Source organism: Heterodontus francisci, chromosome 23, assembly GCF_036365525.1.
Source record: "Heterodontus francisci isolate sHetFra1 chromosome 23, sHetFra1.hap1, whole genome shotgun sequence".
NCBI lineage: Eukaryota > Metazoa > Chordata > Chondrichthyes > Heterodontiformes > Heterodontidae > Heterodontus > Heterodontus francisci.
The window spans coordinates 19,364,434-19,386,076 of NC_090393.1; the positions used below are offsets into that span (position 1 = coordinate 19,364,434).

Sequence of the window (21,643 nt, forward strand, 5' to 3'; positions counted from 1 at the left end):
GCAGGAAGTTACACTGAACCTTTAGAAAGCTCTGGTTAGGCCACAGTTCTGGTCACCACACTTTAGGAAGGATGAGAGGGTCCTTCAGAGAGTGCAGAGGAGATTTACCAGAATGGTTCCAGGGACGAGGATTTTAGCTATAAGGTTAGGTTGGAGAAGCTGGGGTTGTTCTCCTTGGAGCAAGGGAGAATTGACAGAGGTGTAAAGGATTCTGATAGGTTTGTATACGATACACAAAGAAAAGCTATTCCCATTAGCTGATGGTACAAGGTCTAGGAGACAGAGATTTAAGGTTACAGGCAAGATATGTAGGGGGGATGTGAGGAAGAAAATTTTTATGCAGCAAGTGGTAATGACCTGGAAGTCTTTGCCTGCAAGCATTTTGGAAATGGACATGAGGAATGATTCAAAAAAATTAGATGGGCACTTGAGGGAAATAAACTTACAGGGCTACAGGGATAGAACCAGGAATGGACTGTGCTGCTGACAGCTGGCATAGACTTTATGCGCCGACTGGTCTCCTATGCCGTTACGACTCTGACTCCAGGACATACTAGAAAATAAAAACAGAAAATGCAGGAAATACTCAGACAGTCAGGCAGCATCTCTGGAGCTAGAAACAGAGTTACTGTTCTAGGTCAATGATCTTTAACCTGAAACACTAATCGCCTCTCTCTCCGCTGATGCTGCCTGACATGCTGAGTATTTCCAGCATTTTCTGTTTTTAAATTTCATACTTCCATCAGCCGCAGTATTTTACTCTTGCTCAAGCTAGAAAATAACTCTTAAGATTGTTATTTTGGATACCACAAAGGTAGATGGATAAACACTCTCCGTTCTGCAACCTCCCCAGCAGACAGTGTGAAAATATCAAGAGTTCAGTGCATCAGGAAGTCTTGGTTTTTAAATTGCACTCATACCATTCAAAGGTAACTTGACGGCAACTTTTTATGTTACTTTCTGTATACGAAGACCACTCACAAGTTTCGATCAATCAAATAAATATCAGACAGCACAAACAGCAGTTAGCAGAGGTTACTGGTCCATTTCAAGAAAATACCAGATAGCGACATCAAATTTAAACAGGTTCCCTTATGGAATAGTGCAGAATTTTTTTTTTATAAAGAGATACAGCACTGAAACAGGCCCTTCGGCCCACCGAGTCTGTGCCGACCATCAACCACCCATTGAAACTAATCCTACACTAATCCCATATTCCTACCACATTCCCACCTATCCCTATATTCCCCTACCACCTACCTATACTAGGGGCAATTTATAATGGCCAATTTACCTATCAACCTGCAAGTCTTTGGTGGTGGGAGGAAACCGGAGTACCCGGCGAAAACCCACACAGACACAGGGAGAACTTGCAAACGCCACACAGGCAGTACCCAGAATTGAATCTGGGTCGCTGGAGCTGTGAGGCTGCGGTGCTAACCACTGCACCACTGTGCCACCCAACGTGCAAACTTTCTCTTGAAAGAGGCTTTGGTGCATATCATGGCGCCTATGTTTCCCAGTAATTTGTACATATCTCATGCAGCAGATACTAACATATTAAGTTTTCTGATTTGGGATTTATCCATCACCTAGGCAACAGTACCATGGACACCTTTTTCCAAACTCCAGGTCCACAAAATTCAAAAAGGACAGAACAGCAAGTAGGAAATAAATGAATAATAAATTATAGTTGCCTGAGCTTTGTGGGCAACATTGACTGAGCTTACAACCGTCATTCCTACTCTAAAGGACATTTGTGATCCAACTGGGTTTTTACGACAACCATTAAGCTTCATGGTTACCTTTACTCACATCAACTTTTAAAAAAACACCATTCAGATACTTGAAGATTCTTAATACGACAAGTTTCTGACCTCAGATGTTGGGGAAATGAGTCAGGACACTTCTCTACAGGGAATGAGAGCTGGGAAAAGAGCAAATCACCTGAGATCACTCTTGCATGTGGCCAGCTACAAATAAAAGCACAGAAGCCTAGCAATAGATTGTCTGCTGACTATCACCTTGCATACAAGTTGAGTAAACACCAGAAACAAAATAAAACTAAACTTAGGAGGGGGGGAAATATATACAGCAATTCTAATATATCCACATGGAATGCAATTCTGATAAATACATACTGACAGAAGCTGCTGCAATGGGGATAGATATAGCAACGACAGGCACCAATATATTTCATGGATAAAATAGATCAAAAAATCTGTGAAAGCCCTGTTTCATCTCGTTGTGGCAGATCTACATTTCTCTGTAAAATTAAGATGCACAATTATAAAAAAAAAAGTGTTCATTTTATATTCAAAACTATTTGCTCAAGGGCATTTCTGCATGCTCTAGATCCACTAACCACTAACTGAGAAAGAGAGATTTTTGTTTTTTCAAGGAATCAAGGGATATGGGGAGCGGGTAGGAAAGTGAAGTTGGGGCAGATCAGCCATGACCATATTGAATGAGGGAGCAGGCTCGAAAGACCATATGGTCTACTCCTCCTTCCTCCGCTTATTTATGTTATGTCTTTAAAATCTAATGCAACAAGAGCATCCTGTAATACTCAGCACTTTAAATGCATCATAATTTATAGCACTGTTGTAAGTGACATTTTTCACAAAAAAAATTACTGATGCTAACAAAGCAGCTTCAGCAGAGGTTTGTCTTTATAAATTATACAATTACAATATTAATAGTATTCAAAGAATCAGGAATCCTAATGATTTTTCAGTCAAATTCATCTTTCCCCATAGCCCTGCAGATTTTTATTTTCAAGTATTTACCAGGTTTCCTTTTGAAAGTCACTGAACCTGCTTCTACAGTACATTCCAGATCATAAATCGCTACAAAAAAAAATTTCTTCATGTCACCTCTGGTTCTTTTGTCAAATATCTTAAATCTGGTTACACTGGATGCTGACACATCTGGAACTGGAAACAAACATGTGATTTTGAACACCTATATCAAATTTCCCCTTAACCTTCTCTGCTCCATGAGGAACAACCCCAGCTTCTCTTGTCTCTCCAGGTAACAAGTCATCTCTGGTACCATTCTGGGAAATCTCCTTTGCACCCTCTTTTAAGGCCTTAACATCCTTCTCAAAGCCCAGAACTGGCTGCAATACTCCAACTGGGACCGAACCAGTTTTTATAAAGATTTAGCATAACTTGCCTCTATTTATAAAGCCAAGGATCCTGTATGCCTTTTTCACAGCCATCTCAACTTGTCTTGCCAATTTTAAAGATTTGTGTTTGCATAACCCAGCTCTCTGTTCATGCACCCCCTTTAAAATTGTACAATTTAACTTATATTTCCTCTGCTCATTCTTCCTACCAAAATGAATCACTTCACCACTTTGCTGTATTAAATTTTTTCTGCCATGTATCTGCCCATTTCACTAGAAGATATTTTTCTTGGATAAAACTTTGCTGTCTATTATCAGAGGACTCCATTCTTAAAGCATTTTTAGTACTGTCATTCAAAACAAGAGAATACTCTACATTCAGTCCCAAGTTGGTGATTGAGCACTATTATAAGCCTATATTTTAAAATCTTAAAATGATTAGGATCCTAGCACAAATTGAGAAAGTCAGAAAAAAAATGTAATAATCTGAACTTCCATTCTCACAACTCGAATCATAAAACCACTTGTTAGACTGAAAAAATAAGTTAAAAAAGTACATTGGATCAGTAAAGGTGACCAGAAAGTCATGGGTATCACTGTATTACACCAGCAACATATGTATTTCATGTAGAGAAAATAATTCAAGTCAACAAAAAGAATGACTTCAAGAGGACGTTGCATGGCCACTTGAGAAATAGACTTAGAAACATAGTAACATAGAAAATAGGAGTAGTAGGCCATTCGGCCCTTCATGCCTGCTCCGCCATTCATTATCATGGCTGATCATCCAACTCAGTAGCCTGTTCCCACTTTCGCCCCATACCCTTTGATCCCTTTAGACCCAAGAGCTATGTCTAACTCCTTCTTCAAAACATACAATGTTTTGGCCTCAACTGCTTTCTGTGGTAGCGAATTCCAAAGGCTCACCACTCTCTGGGTGAAGAAATTTCTCCTCATCTCAGTCCTGAAAGGTTTACCCCGTATCTTTAGACTATGACCCCTGGTTCTGGACACCCGCACCATCAGGAACATCCTTCCTGCATCTACCCTGTCAAGTCCTGTTAGAATTTTACAGGTTTCTATGAGATCCCCCCTCACTCTTCTGAACTCCAGTGAATATAATCCTAACCGACTCAATCTCTCCTCATATGTCAGTCCCACCATCCCAGGAATCAGTCTGGTAAACCTGGACTTACAGGGCTACGGGGATTGGGACAAAAAGCATAGCTCCGCGGAGAGCCAGCATAGACTCAAAGGGCTGATTATCCTCCTTCTGTGGCGTAAATGACTCTAATTTGAATACTGTCTATGACAATATTCCTTGTAACCTAACTAATTCCTTGTAAACTAATGACTTTAACAAGTATTTAGATAAGCACTTGAAACGCCAGAGCATACAAGGCTACGGGCCAAGTGCTGGAAAATGGGACTAGAATAAGTTAGGTCCTTGATGGCCGGCAAAGACACGATGGGCCGAAGGGCCTGTTTCTGTGCTGTATAACTCTATGACCCAATTACGCTCAGGTCAAGTCAAGTTACACTGATTTTTAAGAATTAAAATTTCATATCAACTAATTAATGTACGACCTAGACAAAAATAAAGCACATCAAAACATTTCTACGTTAATGCAAATATGGGCCGAAGCAATAGCCCCAATTAAATTAGTTATTTCCGGAAGAGTACTCAGCTCCAGTCGCCGGACAACTTGATTCCAAGACCAAAAAACATCCTCAGCTGGTAGAGTAGCATCAAGATGTGGCTTCCAACCAAACTCCATTCACTCCAGCACAGCTCCAGTTCATAGAGGTTTGTTTTTAAAAAAAGTCAACCACCCCAGGCGTGCAGCCAGAATTTTAGCTACACCCGACATCTCAGCCGCTCTCCCTCAAATGCCCTGTCTCCACCGTGATGGGGAATCAACAGGTTCCAATGGCCAAAAAAAAACGAATCGCTCTGGAAAAGTACCTACCAATTTCTCCTAAATTCCCTTCCATTCGGGGAATACAATGATAATAAAATAGGAACCTCACACTGACGCTGGACTGCTAGTAATGAGCAGCATCGGTGCCGGACTGAGCTCCCAAGTGTTGTGTAACTCGAGCTCGAGGATACATCTGCGGCCTAGCAATGAGGCGAGTCGGGGTATGAAATAAGCAGCCGCACCACCCAGTGTTTGAAGCGCTTGAGTTTTCATATTAGTATGTGAATGGATGAATGTTACAGATACAAAGACAACGAATCATTCTGTTACCATATATCGGTCGCAGCCTCCTGTCATTGGGATCCTGCACATGGCTACGAGCCGCCATGATGACTCTCCGCTACTGCACATGCGCAGTCCTACCCAACGCCTCTGGTTACTGCGCATGATTGCTGGACTCGCCGCCGACCTTAACACATGCGCAGTGCTATCCCCACCAGTCCGGTCCAGTCAACCAAGCGGAGGTCGAACTTTGCTTTTATTAAAGGAATATGTTTGACTTTTACTTTGACCAAGACTGACATATATCGAAAGCATAACTCCATTGATCTGCTTATTTTACATTAATTTTCTTCTCATTTTCAGTTTTATTTTCCTCAACAGAGATGGATTTAAAGAAATTGGCAGAAGGGTTATATGGTAGCAGAGAGTTTTTTTGGCTGCGTTCGCTGACACCGCAACCATAAGGTGGCGCAGTACTAGCACATAAGCAAATGCAGCCTCTTCCACTGAAATGTCACTGTCTGCGACATCACAGGCAGCTGCCAGGATTGTAGATGGCGCTGCTCAATTTATCACAAAAAATCAAATTCAACCCAAAAATCCCCTCAATGGCTGGCATCGCTGCCTCCATTCCACCTCCAACAGTCCCCTGCTCCCTCCTGCCATTGCGCTTCTCTTTGTCGCTCCCTCCTGTGCCCGTCTTCTCGCCGCTCGCTCCCCGCTGCCTTCCCTTAGCCACTCGCTCCAGCCTCGCTGCTCCCCCCCCCGGCTCTGGCCACTCGCTCCCCGCTTCCCCCATTCCCACCTTCAGCCACTCACTCCAGACGTCGCCACTGCTCTCCACCGCCCCCGGCCGATCGTTCCTTGCTCCTCGCTTCCCTTCCCCCCAGCTGCTAGCTCCAGGCTGCACCACTTCCCTCCTCTCGGCCACCCGCTCCCACATTCGATCATTCCCCATCGCGCCACCTGAAGAAGCAAGGCGGGCCACGAGGGGTGATGGGGCGACATGGGAGTGAGTGGCCAAGAGGAGGGAAGCGGCGCAGCCTGGAGCTAGCAGCTTGGGGGGGGTATGAGGATCGAGCGGCCGGAGAGGGGGTGGGGAGGAAGCAGGGAAGGATCAGCCAAGGAAAGAGAGTAGTGGCGAGGTCTGTAGCGAGTGGCGGGGGGTGGGGGGGGGAGGTGGGGACTGAGCAGCCGAGGGGAGGCAGGGGGAGCAGTGGCGAGGTCTAGAGCGAGAGGCTGAGGCAGGGAAGCAGCTGGTGGGGAGGAGGGGAGGGGGAGAAGAAAGCATTGAAGGGGGGAGCAAATGGCTGAGAGGGGGAAGCGGGGAGGCATGGACTGAGTAGCCGAAGGGGGAGAGTAGCCAATGGGGCAGGATTGAGTAACTGAGAGGGGGAATCGGGCGGGGGAGCAAATGGCTGGGGTAAGGCACTGGCGTGACAGGGATCGAGCGGGGTGAAGCAGTGATTGAAGCAGGGATGGTGGGAGGGAGCGGGGTACTGTTGGGATGAATGAGACGGGTGAATGGAGAAGGCTATTGAGGGGTGAGGACATCATTGCGTGGTGACTTCATGTGCGTGCATGCGCACATTCATACTGGAATGCTGCCAAATGTTTGCACATATTAATGACGTCTGCGATCACTCTGTGTTGTCAGGAGTCACTTTGTTTTTTTAATCAGGGGATGGTGGGGTTTGGAACTCAGTGGTAGAGGCAGGAACCCTCATTGCATTCAGAAAATACTCGGATATGCCCTTGATGTGCTATCATCTATGGGGCTACGGATCAAGAGCTGGAAAGCGGGATTAGGCTGGATCATTCTTTTTCAGCTGACACAGATATGATGGGCTGAATGGCCTCCTTCTGTGCCCTACATTTTTCTGTGTTTCTATGTTTTAGCCTGTTTTGTCTCCATCAGAGCCTTCTTCAGCTACTGTTTCAGAAGAAAGGTCACAGACCTGAAATGCTAACTCTGTTTCTCTCTCCACAGATGCTGCCAGACCTGCTGAGTATTTCCAGCACTTTCTGTTTTTATTTCAGATTTCCAGCAGTCACAGTATTTTGCTTTTACCGTTCATGTCTTATCAGCACAGCAAGGTACCTACTGGGCCAAATGTTGAATCTCATTTTATACCATTTTTTACTTCCTGCTGGATGCGATACTATTGGGTGTTTTATGATCCATGGTTCTTTGAACAGATTGCAAGACATGAAGAAGAGTGTTACTTATTATTGCTTTTTCTGGGCCATTGCTTTGTTGTACAAACCTTTGATGTATGCTGTATAGCAACATTACCTTTTTATATTGCAGCACTCTCCCGTCTTATATTCCCCTCTGCCATGATCAAATGCCTGTGTTTTAAAAGCATATCTTTTTAGTTTAGTTTAGTTTAGAGATACAGCACTGAAACAGGCCCTTCGGCCCACCGAGTCTGTGCCGACCATCAACCACCCATTTATACTAATCCTATACTAATCCCATATTCCAACCACATCCCCACCTGTCCCTATATTTCCCTACCACCTACCTATACTAGGGGCAATTTATAAGGGCCAATTAACCTATCAACCTGCAAGTCTTTGGCATGTGGGAGGAAACCGGAGCACCCGGAGGAAACCCACGCAGACACAGGGAGAACTTGCAAACTCCACACAGGCAGTACCCAGAATTGAACCCGGGTCGCTGGAGCTGTGAGGCTGCGGTGCTAACCACTGCGCCACTGTGCCGTTTAATCATAACAACCAGCTTATTTATTTAATAATCTATGTGTGCCTATCCTTACAGTACAATGTCTCCAGGCTTGAAATTCATTCTTCTCCAGTGTTACCAGCCTCATTATGAGGAAAGGACAGGATTTGTGAGAACACAGTTTAAACCAGCTATGCCAACATTACTTTTTGTCTTTGTTCTCTATTATAATAATATGAAAATATATCTATATTCTTACATCAACCAAATTCTCCAATTTAACATTCTCATCCTTGTGTTCAAGTCTCTTCATGGCATCACCCTTCCTTATCTCTAACATCCTCCAGCCCTACTATGTTATGAGAACTCTGCACCTCCTCCACTCTAGCTTCTTATGAATCCTGAAAACTCTTCACCCAACCTTTAGCACATTTGCTCAGCTGTCTAGGCCCTAAGTTCTGGAATACCCTCTCTAAATCATTCCATCTCTCCACTTCCCTCAACTTCTTTAACACTCTCTTTAAGACCCATCACTTTGACTCAGCTTTTAATCACTCCTGCTAATATTTCCTTCAGCTTGGTGTTAACTTTGTCTGATTATGCACCACCTCCACCCCAAAAGGAAAGCTGTAGAGCTATACTCACCATCATCTCAACCCCTTCAACTGTAATACTGCAAATACATAGAAGGGACAATTATCATCACAGGAACAGGATTTTAAAGATCATATTCTGCATAAACAGAACAAAGCGCCTTTGTTTTTGGAGAAAATTCCTTAACTTGCTCCAGCAACAAATCTCTCTAGGGCTTGTTATGACCAGGTGAGAGAGAGGTCCAGGGGTTACCTCTCAGCCTTTGCCTGGTTTAATTGTAACAGGGCTTAATTTTTAAAAACACCCTGTTTTTAGCTGCCCCTCAGTGAATCCTTGTTCACAGCTTTCCAATTGTAAGTGAAAGATATCAATCAGACAAGTTTTTTAAGATATAAGCAAGAAAGGTAGAAGTTTATTAACCTTAAACTCTAATTCGGTTAACGACTACAAGTACGTGACGCGATAAACACACACTCAGATAGAGACAGAAAAAGTAGAAAGAATAAAGGGGAAAAGTTTGAGGCAATAGCTGGGCGTATTTACAGTCCTTTGAGTTCAATGTGGAGTCTTTGGTTGCTGGTAAATCTTGCTGTTCGTTGGGGCCAAGTGCGTGCTTTAACTTGTTTAGATGTAGGAGTCTTTTCTCTCTTGAGGTATAAGCGACTTCAGTGGGTCCGGAGGCTTGTGAGAAAGCGAGATGAAAGATCACAGACCTGAAATGTTAAATGTGCTTCGTTCTCCACAGATGCTGCCAGACCTGTTGAGTATTTCCAGCACTTTTTGTTTTTGTTTCAGATTTCCAGCATCTGCAGTACTTTGCTTTCATTTTAGTCATGTGATTCACTGTTTAAACAAACTCCTGCATTTGTGGATTTCAAAGCTCTCGGTGTGGGGTGTAGTGCTGTTTCTTACCCTAACAAGATGTGGATCACCATTGCCCAGCCCAATCTCTGTTAATTGAATCAGTGAGCAATTCTTTTGTCTCTCCAACTACTGTCTCTTAGTATGTAAATGTTTTTCCAGCCAAATGTCTGGTTATCTCTTTAAACAAGTTATTTCTTCACTCCAGCAACAGTTAAATATTAATGTTCATATGACAAAATTAATATGCCTCATTCTTGGCAGGTGGGGGTCTTCATGACACCTCCACACTCAACGGAATAAAATGCGATTTTTTTTAAAAAGACCATTTCATTAAAAGGGACCAGAGAGAAGATAAGTACAGGAAAATACACATACATCTCTCATTCATTCAGAAATCCTAATAGTTGTTAAAGCCTGTCTTTTCTTGGTAGCAGTGCTGCATTAAACTGCCCTTTTTGGCATCCCAATAAACATGTGGTTTTTGGGGAAGTTTTTCAGTTTGCACATTTCCATGACTGCCTGGGGTGTCTTTGTTCTTGTTGCGGTCTGTAGGGGAAGGGTTAGATTTAATTAGCCCTAAGTGGGAGTTCTGCTCATGGGCGTTGCCAGTGGGTGGTTCTACTCTGAACTCTCTTTCAGTGCTTTGATGAGTCATGCAAGGCCTTTCAACCTTAGGGGATGGTTGGTTCCCTTTTCTCCTGACTGTGGGGGTGGATTCCTTGCTCATCTTCGCCTTTGTCTTCTGGGACACTCCTGCTTGCAGGTATTTGTCCAGATTCTGCTGCACTCCCCTGCCCTCTTGAGGATTTCTTTGTCTCTGCAGGTTCCTGTAAATGCTGTTAGCAATGTGAGCCGCACGGAAGATGGCAGGATCCCCAAAGACACATTGTACAGCGAGCTCGCCACTGGTATCAAACCCACCGACCGTCCATGTCTCCGCTTTAAAGACGTCTGTAAACGCGACATGAAATCCTGTGACATTGATCACAAGTCGTGGGAGTCAGTTGCCAGCGATCGCCAGAGCTGGCGGGCAGCCATAAAGGCGGGGCTAAAGTGTGGCGAGTCGAAAAGACTTAGCAGTTGGCAGGAAAAAAGACAGAAGCGCAAGGGGAGGGCCAACTGTGTAACAGCCCCGACAATCAAATTTTTCTGCAGCACCTGTGGAAGAGCCTGTCACTCTAGAATTGGCCTTTATAGCCACTCCAGACACTGCTCCACAAACCACTGACCACCTCCAGGCGCTTACCCATTGTCTCTCGAGATAAGGAGGCCAAAGAAGAAGAAGAACTCTGGTTGGGTGCTTCTAGTGTCTGCATTTACATAGGAGGATGTGGGGTTTAACTTTTCAAATATTTCAGGGTTGGCTGACTGGACAGTAGAGGTTTCCATTTGGGCTTCCTCCCGGACTTCCTTCAACCTGCCCTCTTGGTCCCTTTTTCCCGTTTCCTTTCTAACCTTTTGCCAGCCTTGTGCCTGCCTGTCCCCTGTAGTTCTCGGCAGGGGTCCTTTACAGTTCACCAGCCCTCTGCTGGAAGGTCCTCCAAACACCGATACAGGAATTAGGGGTGCAGATTTCACTGTAGGTTGGGCTTTCCCCTCAACCTGGCACAAGTGGCAACTCTTACAGTACTCCACCACATCTTTGTGGAGTTTTGGCCAGTCAAACTGCTGTCTTATGCAGGCTTTGGTTTTTCATATACCGACATGTACAGCCACTGTAATCTCATGGGCCATTCTTAATATTTCTCTCTGGTACCTCTGCAGCACCAGTAACTGATGAACCACTGTCCACCCTTTGCTCTCAGGTCTGTGAGCAGAATTCCATTTCCTCATCAGTACATCATTCTTTAAATAGGAGCAATCAGGGACTCCCTCTGCTTCAATTTCAGACTGGGCAGCCTGTGTTAACTCTCTCAATACTGGGTCAGCTCGCTGAGCCTCAGCTAGGGAAGATCCATTTAATTCATTCCCTGGGTCTTCTAACATTCCAAAGAAAGTTTTGGACAGACAGACCTCACGGCCATCTGCCTGCAGTGCCAATTCATTCTCCTCTGGGGGAGCTAGTTTGATCAAGGCCTCATTCATTACACATTCAGGGAAACTGCACAGGAACGTCTCCTGCCACTGCCCTCTCTCTCTGACCTCCTGTGGTCTCTCTTTCACTATTGGGGATGCTACCACCTTCGTCCCCGCCAGATCATTACCCAGGAGTAGGTCAACCCTGTTCACAGGCAAACTAGGGACAATCCCTACGGTCCACCGGTCCAGAAACTAGGACGCATTCCAAGTGCAAAGGTAGAGGCATACACTGCCCTCCAATACTATTTTCTACCATTCTGGTGTTTACTGCACTCTCTGGGGGATAGGTCAGGCCTTTTCCCAGCAAAAGGGCCCCTGTGTCCCTGAGAATTACGATGGGCTTGCTTGCCCCACTTGAGGGGTATGGGGTTACTCTCCCTTCAGATACAAAATCCTGATAACCTTCAGGAATCCTATTAAATCTTCCTGCACTTGCAGCCATAAGCTTCCTGGGTCTCAGTCTTACTGCAGTTAAAGCCATAGCTTGTTCTGTTGTGCTTTCCATCAGGGTCCCTTCTTCTTCACTGAGAGGATGTGCCTTGATTAACCCTACAAGTTTTCCCATTAGTTTCCAGCAGTCAGCACTTAAATGCCCTGTTATATTACAAAGGAAGCACACAGGTCTCCGGGTCTCACTCCTACTTACAGCACCTTCCTTTTTGGCTGGAGGAGGGCACCCTGTGCTTCCTGCTTTTCTTTTTCTCCCAGGACTGCTTGGGCTTCTATCACCTTCCCACCCTTTGTCCTTTTCGGATTTGTGGGGGTGATTGGGAAAGGTTTTCCCTTGGGAAACTGCCTTGTAAATGAGGGCAAACTCATAGGCCAGAATGGCTGCTTGCCGGGCTCTACGAACCTTTTGTTCCTCTACATGTATCTTTATGGAGAGTGGGAGAGACTTTTTAAATTCTTCATGCGAAATTACCTCTCTGAGATTTTCAGAGCTGAGCTGCACTTTAAATGCCCTTGGCCGTTGGTCAAAAGCCAGTTGCTTATTTCTCTCAAACTCCAGGTAAGTTTGATCAGCTTGCTTCTTGAGAGTTCTAAACATTTGGTGGTAGGCTTCTGGTACTAACTCATATGCTCCGAAGATAGCATTTTTTGTCAGTTCATAATTGGATGAACTCTCATCTGGCAACGTGGGATAAACCTCATGGGGTTACTTTGTAGCAGGAGAGTCCAAGCCTCATCTGGCCACTTTAACTGCCTTGCCAGTTTTTCAAAAGACAGAAAAAAGGCTTCCATGTCTCCCTCATTGAATTTTGGGATCAGCTGGGAAGGTTTTAACAATTCTGTACCCAGCCCTGAATTGTGCTCCTCCATATTGGCCATGCTTTCACTGGGGTTACTCAGTCGCCCCCTAGTTAACTCAAGTCAGCACAGCTCCCTCTCTCTTCGCAATCTTTCTGGAAGGTTCTTTCTCCTATCTCTCTCTTTCTATCTCCTGTCTTTCACTCTCTCCAGTCTCTCTTTCTCTTTCTCCTGTCTCTCTTTCTCTTTCCCTGTTTTCTCATTCAAGTTTCCTCTGTTCCAATCGTAGCTTTGCTAGCAATACCCTATCAGAGTCTACTTCTAAACCTGTATCTGCTTCTTCAGATTCAAGGGGAAAATGGTTAGCCACGAGCCTTAGGAGTTCAGACTTTCTAGCCTTGGCACAGTCAGTGATCCCACACTGCTCAGCCATTTTCTCAAATGTTCCATAGACAGTGCTTTTAACTTATCCCAAGTTACTTCACCCAGGCTTGGGGAGTTACTGACTTCAGTCACAGACATGTTAATATTCTAGCACACACAACCATAAGAAAACCTATATTGGAATCTTTTCTCTTTTTTTGATTGGAATCAATTTGGCTTCCCACTTCCAATTTCTTGTTTGTTTGTGGGTCAAATCCAGGACACTAGCCCCCAAATTTCTGTTACGACCAGATGAAAGGGGGGGAGGGGGAGGTCTAGGGGTTCCCTATCAGCCTTTGCCTGGTTTAACCGTAACAGGGTTTAATTTTTTAAAACACCCTGTTTTTAGCTTCCCCTCAGTGAATCCTTGTTCACTGCTTTCCAATTGTAAGTCAAATAAATCAATCAGGCAGGTTTTCCCTTAGATTTAAACAAGAAAAGTGGAAGTTTATTAAACTTAAACTCTAATTCGGTTAATGACTACGAGTACACGAAACAACCACACTAGCGTGCATACGTGATTAAACACACATGCAGATAGAGACAGAAAAATTAGAAAGAATAAAGGGGAAAAGTTTGAGGCAATGGCTGGTTGTATTTACAGTCCTTTGAGTTCAATGTGGAATCTTTGGTTGCCGGTAAATCTTGCTGTTCATTGACTCCCACTGCACGGTTTAACTTGTTACGATTTAGGAGTCTTTTCTCTCTTGAGGTATAAGCGACTTCAGTGGGTCCGAGACTTGTGAGAAAGTGAGAGAGAGCCAGCCAGGAGAGAGGCTGTCTTGTTTCAGGTTCAGTTGCAATCTGCAGTCTGTCTTCAAACTGTCCTGTGAGCACAATTCAAAAACCAGATCTGAGACAGCAGGTTATGTGACTCCTGCATTTGTGGATTTCAAAGCTCTCGGTGGTGGGGAGGGGGGGCGGGGGGCGGGCGGTGTGGTGCTTCCTCTTACCCCGACAAGATGTAGATCACCATTGCCCAGCCCTATCTCTGTTAGTTGAATCAGTGAGCAATTCTTTTGTCTCTCCAAGCACTGTCTCTTAGTATGTAAACGTTTTTCCAGCCAAATGTCTGGTGATCTCTTCAAAAAAGTAATTACTTAACTCCAGCAACAGTTTAATATTTTCCGGTACATTGATGACTGTATCGGTGCTGTTTCCTGTTCCCGCCCCGAACTGGAAAACTTTATCAACTTTGCTTCCAATTTCCACCCTTCTCTCACCTTTACATGGTCCATCTCTGACACTTCCCTTCCCTTCCTCGACCTCTCTGTCTCCATCTCTGGGGATAGGTTGTCTACTAATATCCATTATAAGCCCACCGACTCCCACAGCTACCTCGACTACAGCTCTTCACACCCTACCTACTGTAAGGACTCCATTCCATTCTCCCAGTTTCTCCGTCTCCGACGCATCTGTACTGATGATGCTACCTTCCATGACGGTGCTTCTGATATGACCTCCTTTTTCCTCAACTGAGGATTTCCCCCCACTGTGGTTGACAGGGCCCTCAACCGTGTCCGGCCCATTCCCCGCACCTCTACCATTACCCCTTCCCCTCCCACCCAGAACCGTGACAGGGTTCCCCTTGTCCTCACTTTCCACCCCATCAGCCTCCATATCCAAAGGATCATCCTCCGCCATTTCCGCCACCTCCAGCGTGATGCCACTACAAGTCGCATCTTCCCCTCCCTTCCCCTGTCAGCATTCCGAAGGGATCATTCCCTCCGCGACACCCTGGTCCACTCCTCCATTACCCCCACCACCTCGTCCCCGTCCCAGGGCACCTTCCCTTGCAATCGCAGGAGGTGTAATACCTGCCCATTTACCTCCTCTCTCCTCACTATCCCAGGCCCCAAACACTCCTTTCAGGTGAAGCAGCGATTTACTTGTACTTCTTTCAATGTAGTATACTGTATTCGCTGCTCACAGTGTGGTCTCCTCTACATTGGGGAGACCAAGCGCAGACTGGGTGACCGCTTTGCGGAACATCTCTGCTCAGTCCGCAAGCAGGACCCTGAGCTTCCGGTTGCTTGCCATTTCAACACTCCCCCCTGCTCTCATGCTCACATCTCTGTCCTGGGATTGCTGCAGTGTTCCAGTGAACATCAATGCAAGCTCGAGGAACAGCATCTCATCTACCGATTAGGCACACTACAGCCTGCCGGACTGAACATTGAGTTCAATCATTTCAGAGCATGACAACTCCCCACTTTACTTTCATTTTTAGTTATTTTTTCTTCTTTTTTTAACATTCTTTTTTACATTTTTTACAATCTTTTTTTTGCATTTATTTCATTTCATCTTAGTTTGTTCAGTTTGCTCACCCACTGTTTTTCTTCAGGTTTGCACTTGCTGCTGTTCAATATTCAGTGCATTGACACCTAATCTGTACTAATGCTTTGTCTTTCAACACACCATTAATATATTGTTTGTCTTTGCTCCATGACCTTTTGGTCAGCTATGTGGCCTGGTCCAATCTACACCTTCTCCTTTGTTATCTCTTGCCCAACCCCCACCTCACTTGCTTATAACCTGTGACTTTTCTAATATTTGTCAGTTCCGAAGAAGGGTCACTGACCTGAAACGTTAACTCTGCTTCTCTTTTCACAGATGCTGCCAGACCTGCTGAGTGGTTCCAGCATTTCTTGTTTTTATTTCAGATTTCCAGCATCCGCAGTATTTTGCTTTTAGTTTAATATTAATGTTCACATGATGGATTTAATATGCCTCATTCTTGGCAGGTGGGGGTCTTCATGACAGGCTGAACTGCCGACTGAGGCAAACCATGGAACTGCTCCTACACAACTGTATCACTACATATTCCCTCTGCCATTCTCCTATTTGCATTGCATATACTGGCAAAATAGCATTACTTGAAATTAATTCCCTTGAATTTCTCTTCCCCCCCCCAAAAAAAATGACTGAGCAATCTCCCGCAGATCTCTGCAATGAAATGCAGATGTGAAAATTTACATTGTACATATACTATATTGTATAGCACAATATGGACATGCAGCAAGATAGTGAACTGCAACAAAGATGATTCTGGCGTACAAGACATTAAATTACTATGATAGATCTCTGCACTTCTCCAATGCAGGCCGCTTGTGCATCCCCAATATTAATTGCTCCATCATTAGTGGCTTTGAACCTTCCTGCCTCTCTTTCCACCTTTATAACCCTCCTTAAACCTATCTCTTTAACCAAGCTTTTGATCACATGTCCTAATATCTCCTTATGTGGCTTAGTGTCAAATTTTCTTTGATAATGCTCCTGTGAAGCACCTTGGGAAATTTTACTACTTTAAAGGCACGTTATAAATGCAAGTTGTTGTTTTTACAGTGTCAAATAATTAAAATGGTTCTTGCTGGAGAAAGAAAATTAGGGAGAAACATGATTTGGATCTTTAATATAACACTGGCTCAGTAGGTAAATATGCCTTATGAAATGGTACAGAAAGAAATAAAGACTTGCATTTCTATATCCCCGATGACTGAGTTTCCTGATCTTCAAGAATGATCACTCTGTTCAGATCAGAAAACTCAGCCCACCAGGCATCAAATCTGAGACAATATTGGTGGCTCAGTACCATATAATAAGGCACATGTATATGTGCAGATGAAGGTTGAGGACTGAAGGAACTGGACTGTGACATTTTCCATGTTGGAACAGCATTATAATATTCCCTGGGGATAGGTTGTCTACCAATATCCATTATAAGCCCACTGACTCCCACAGCTACCTCGACTACACTTCTTCACACCCTACCTCCTGTTAGGACTCCATTCCATTCTCCCAGTTTCTCCATCTCCGACGCATCTGCTCTGATGATGCTACCTTCCATGACGGTGCTTCTGATATGACCTTTTTCCTCAACCGAGGATTTCCCCCCACTGTGGTTGACAGGGCCCTCAACCGTGTCCGACCCATTCCCCGCACCTCTACCCTCACCCCTTCCCCTCCCTCCCAGAACTGTGACAGGGTTCCCCTTGTCCTCACTTTTCATCCCACCAGCCTCCATATCCAAAGGATCATCCTCCGCCATTTCCGCCACCTCCAGCGTGATGCCACTACCAGTCGCATCTTCCCCTCCCTTCCCCTGTCAGCATTCTGAAGGGATCATTCCCTCCGCGACACCCTGGTCCACTCCTCCATTACCCCCACCACCTCGTCCCCGTCCCAGGGCACCTTCCCTTGCAATCGCAGGAGGTGTAATACCTGCCCATTTACCTCCTCTCTCCTCACTATCCCAGGCCCCAAACACTCCTTTCAGGTGAAGCAGCGATTTACTTGTACTTCTTTCAATGTAGTATACTGTATTCGCTGCTCACAGTGTGGTCTCCTCTACATTGGGGAGACCAAGCGCAGACTGGGTGACCGCTTTGCAGAACATCTCCGCTCAGTCCGCAAGCGGGACCCTGAGCTTCCGGTTGCTTGCCATTTCAACACTCCGCCCTGCTCTCATGCTCACATCTCTGTCCTGGGATTGCTGCAGTGTTCCAGTGAACATCAACGCAAGCTCGAGGAACAGCATCTCATCTGCCGATTAGGCACACTACAGCCTGCCGGACTGAACATTGAGTTCAATAATTTCAGAGCATGACAGCCCCCCACTTTACTTTCATTTTTAGTCATTTTTTCTTCCTTTTTTTTTACATTCCTTTTTACATTTTTTACAATCTTTTTTTGCATTTATTTAATTTCATCTTAGTTTGTTCAGTTTGCTTACCCACTGTTTTTTTCAGGTTGTTTTTCTTCAGGTTTGCACTTGCTGCTGTTCAATATTCAGTGCATTGACACCTAATCTGTCCTAATGCTTTGTCTTTCAACACACCATTAACATATTGTTTGCCTTTGCTCCGTGACCTTTTGGTCAGCTATGTGGCCTGGTCCAATCTGCACCTTCTCCTTTGTTATCTCTTGCCCAACCCCCACCTCACTTGTTTATAATCTGTGACTTTTCTAATATTTGTCAGTTCCGAAGAAGGGTCACTGACCCGAAACGTTAACTCTGCTTCTCTTTCCACAGATGCTGCCAGACCTGCTGAGTGAATCCAGCATTTCTTGTTTTTGTTATAATATTCCCTGTTGGCTCAAAAATAAATAATAACAATGCGAGTGAGCCAACAGGAGGACTGCTGAAGCTTGTGGAATTGTACCCCAGCTGCTAATGTACTAAGCTTTGGAATTCTCTCTCTAAACGTTTCCATCTCTCCATCTCTCTTTCCTTCTTTAAATGCTCTTTAAAACCTACCTTTTTGATCAAGCTTTTGGACACCTGCCCTAATATCTCCTTATGTGGCTCGGAGTCAAAATTTGCTTCATAACACTCCTAAGAAGCACCTTGGGACATTTTATTACATTCAGTGTGTTATATAAATACAAGAGTGAAATGGGGGGTTGGGGTGGCAGTAAATTTGGGAAAAGGGGAAAGCAATCCCAATCATAGTGTACACCCAGTGTAATGGCTGAGGCGAATTTGGCCATATTATTGTGAGACTACAACTGAAGTGATTTCATTAGGCGACTTACACTAGGATTATTCATTTTTAAAATAATTTTTATTAACTGGTACCAATATTATTAGACTAATAGAGGGACAGGCATGAGCCTCTGTGGAAAGGTCATCGACCTAAAATGTGAATTCTGTTTCTCTCTCCACAGATGCTACCTGACCTACTGAGTATTCCATTTGATAAGCATTTGATAAGGTGCCACATCAAAGGCTATTGCGGAAAATAAAAGCTCATGGTGCAGGGGGTAACATTTTGGCATGGATAGAAGATTGGCTAGCTAATGGGAAACAGAGAGTAGGCATAAATGGGTCATTTTCTGATTGGCAAGATGTTCGCGAGTGGTGTGTCTCGACTTTTTCAAATTTATATAATGACTAGGATGAAGGGATCGAAGGTATGGTTGCTAAATTTGCTGATGACACAAAGATAGGTAGGAAAGTAATTGTGAAGAGGAGGTAAGGAGGCTACAAAGGGATATAGATAGATTAAGTGAGTGGGCAAAAATCTGGCAAATGGAGTATAATGTGGGAAAATGTGGAATTATCCATTTTGGCAGGAAGAATAAAAAAGCATATTATGTAAATGGTGAGAGATTGCAGAGCTCTGAGACGCAGAGGGACCTGAGTGTCCTAATGCATGAATCGCGAAAGGCTAGACTAATACCTGGGATTGGGCAGGTTGTCTTATGAGGAAACGTTGGACACGCTAGGCTTGTATCCGTTGGAGTTTAGAAGAGTCAGAGGCGACTTGATTGAAACATATAAGACCCTGAGGGGTCTTGACAGGGTGGATGTGGAAAGGACGTTTCTTCTTCTGGGAGAATCTAGAACTCGGTGTCACTGTTTAAGAATAAGGGGTAGCCCATTTAAGACAGAGATGAGCAGAAATTTTTTCTCTGAGGGTGCTAAGTCTTTGGAACTTTCCTCAAAAGGCAGTGGAAGCAGAGTCTGAATATTTTTAAGGCAGAAGTAGATAGATTCTTGATAGGCAAGGGGGTGAAAGGTTATTGAGGGTAGGCGGAAATGTGGTTTTGAGGTTACAATCAGATCAGCCACAATCTCCTTGAATGGCGAAGCAGGCTTGAGGGGCCGAATGGCCTACTCCTGCCCCTAAAATAAAAGCAAAATACTGCGGATGATGGAAATCTGAAATAAAAACAAGAAATGCTGTTCGTTTGTTCGTATTCCCAGCATTTTTTATAATTTTCAGCATCCGCAATCATTTTGCTTCTGGCGACTAGAGAGACCTCCCGGCCTTGAGGGTTCAACGCCAAATTAGGAGGACGATATCCGATCCACAACCATCTTGACCTTGTCAGCGTCGTTGTCGAATTCGGCGGAGAGGGGCAGGGTGGGAAGCTGGCTACGTCATTGTGATTGACGTGCAAATGAGCCTATTGTCGTTTGACGATGGCCGCCGGTTGGGCCAACGAGCGGCGCGCGGAGGCGGGCTTTCCGGTGGTGTCTCCAGTTGCGTTGTTGCTGAGGTGAATAAACAGCCGAGAGCTGGCATCCCATCATTGAGAGGAATGTTGCCGACAGGACGGCAGCTGGGAGAGATAATCGTGTCGAACTGAGTGGGTTTCTATGGTGTCCTGGGCCTTGTTTGGATTTTTTTTTTTCTCTACACTCGTTCCTTTTTGCTCACACACATTGAACTCTTTGACGATCTTCTTCGGTCAAGGACGGTGAGTGAGCGGCGGCCGCTTCCGCCCCCGAGAGAGAAAAAAAAGTCTGTTTACAAAAAGGCCGTTTGTAAATAATGAGAATCCATTTTAATCGCGGTTATACCGACATAAATACAAACCCTTCTTGAGGAGAGTTAATGTGATTGACCTGTCCCACTGAAAGTGAAAGTTAAAACTCAAATCTGATCTCCCCCCCCCCCCCCCACAAGAAAGCCGGTAGTTATAAAAATGTGATAAGTTTTAAAATTTGCAAGCTCCAGAATGTCAAATTTGTAATTTTTCTTTGAAAGCTGCGGCTTCCCTGTTATCGAATGAATGGTTCCTCTGACGTCAGAAGGGATCATTATTGGGATGGTTCAGGTGACGTAATTGGTGGAAAAATATCAGGAATAGCGGGTTAATAATACCCTGGAAAGTCCAGGTAGTCTTCATTTGAATTGTTAAATTTTAATGTTTTGCACTAAGTAACATCTGAGTAATTTTTTTTTTTGTTCTGGTTTTAGGTGGGTAAGGGTGTGATTTACTGTGTTCACTTATTCCTGTAACTAAATTCATGCTGCTGCTAGTGCCATAGTTTTCTGGCAAGTTGTGTTTTTTTCTTTAGTTTGCAACTGCTTATTTCAGTTTTCTGTTGTCCGAGCTACTTTCACAAATTTCTGCTTGCCGAAACACTTTTAGAAATACCTGCTGTGGAGTAACGCTCGTCAGCTTTTCATGATCTCTATTTTGGCTGCTGAATGTTATAGAATCATACAAAAGTACAATAATAGGAGGTCATTTGGTCCGTTGAGTCTGTGCCAGCTCTTTCAAAGAGCAATCCAGTTAGTCCCACTCTCTGACGCTTTCTCCATATCCCTGCAATTTTTTTTCTCCTAGTATTTATCCAATTTCATTTGAAAGCTGCTGTTGAATCTGTGGACTCTTCAAGTTACAATTCTGACAGTTTTAAAAATCTGATGTGTCATTGTGAAAATTCCATACTGTTCTATTATCTGCTGAGTATTTTCTGCATTCAACAAATTGAAAATTTGTGTTTTAGGAGAACAATAGGTCTAAAACAAATTGATTACACCCACAGAAACATTTGCACTGCCCTTGTTTCAGCAGTTACAGAAAGGAAATAAAATATTTCTAATGCTCATTCAAAGGAATGGATTTCAGGCCTCATCAGCATGTCTATACTTAAACTTTACAGTTATAACTGTA

General features: G+C 44.3%; 2 protein-coding genes across 12 annotated transcripts in view; one reads left to right on the forward strand and one right to left on the reverse strand.

The window, feature by feature from the left end:
• naa25 (N-alpha-acetyltransferase 25, NatB auxiliary subunit) overlaps window positions 1-5,471 on the reverse strand; it is a 128,633-nt gene extending 123,162 nt beyond the window's left edge. For both annotated transcript variants that reach the window (XM_068054816.1, XM_068054817.1), the window contains exon 1: window positions 5,383-5,471. In XM_068054816.1, the coding sequence (XP_067910917.1) occupies window positions 5,383-5,440 (58 nt within the window). In that variant the 5' untranslated portion in view covers window positions 5,441-5,471. The remainder of the gene's footprint in view (window positions 1-5,382) is intronic.
• Window positions 5,472-20,219: 14,748 nt separating this feature from the next.
• Window positions 20,220-21,643, forward strand: part of trafd1 (TRAF-type zinc finger domain containing 1) — a 47,517-nt gene continuing 46,093 nt past the window's right edge. For 8 of the 10 annotated variants that reach the window (XR_010977233.1, XR_010977234.1, XR_010977236.1 and 5 more), the window contains exon 1: window positions 20,220-20,437. The gene's annotated coding sequence lies outside the window, so the exon portion shown is untranslated. Of the gene's footprint in view, window positions 20,438-20,726; window positions 20,859-21,643 lie in introns of those variants that run through there. The other 2 variants (XR_010977235.1, XR_010977237.1) reach the window with 2 other exon arrangements.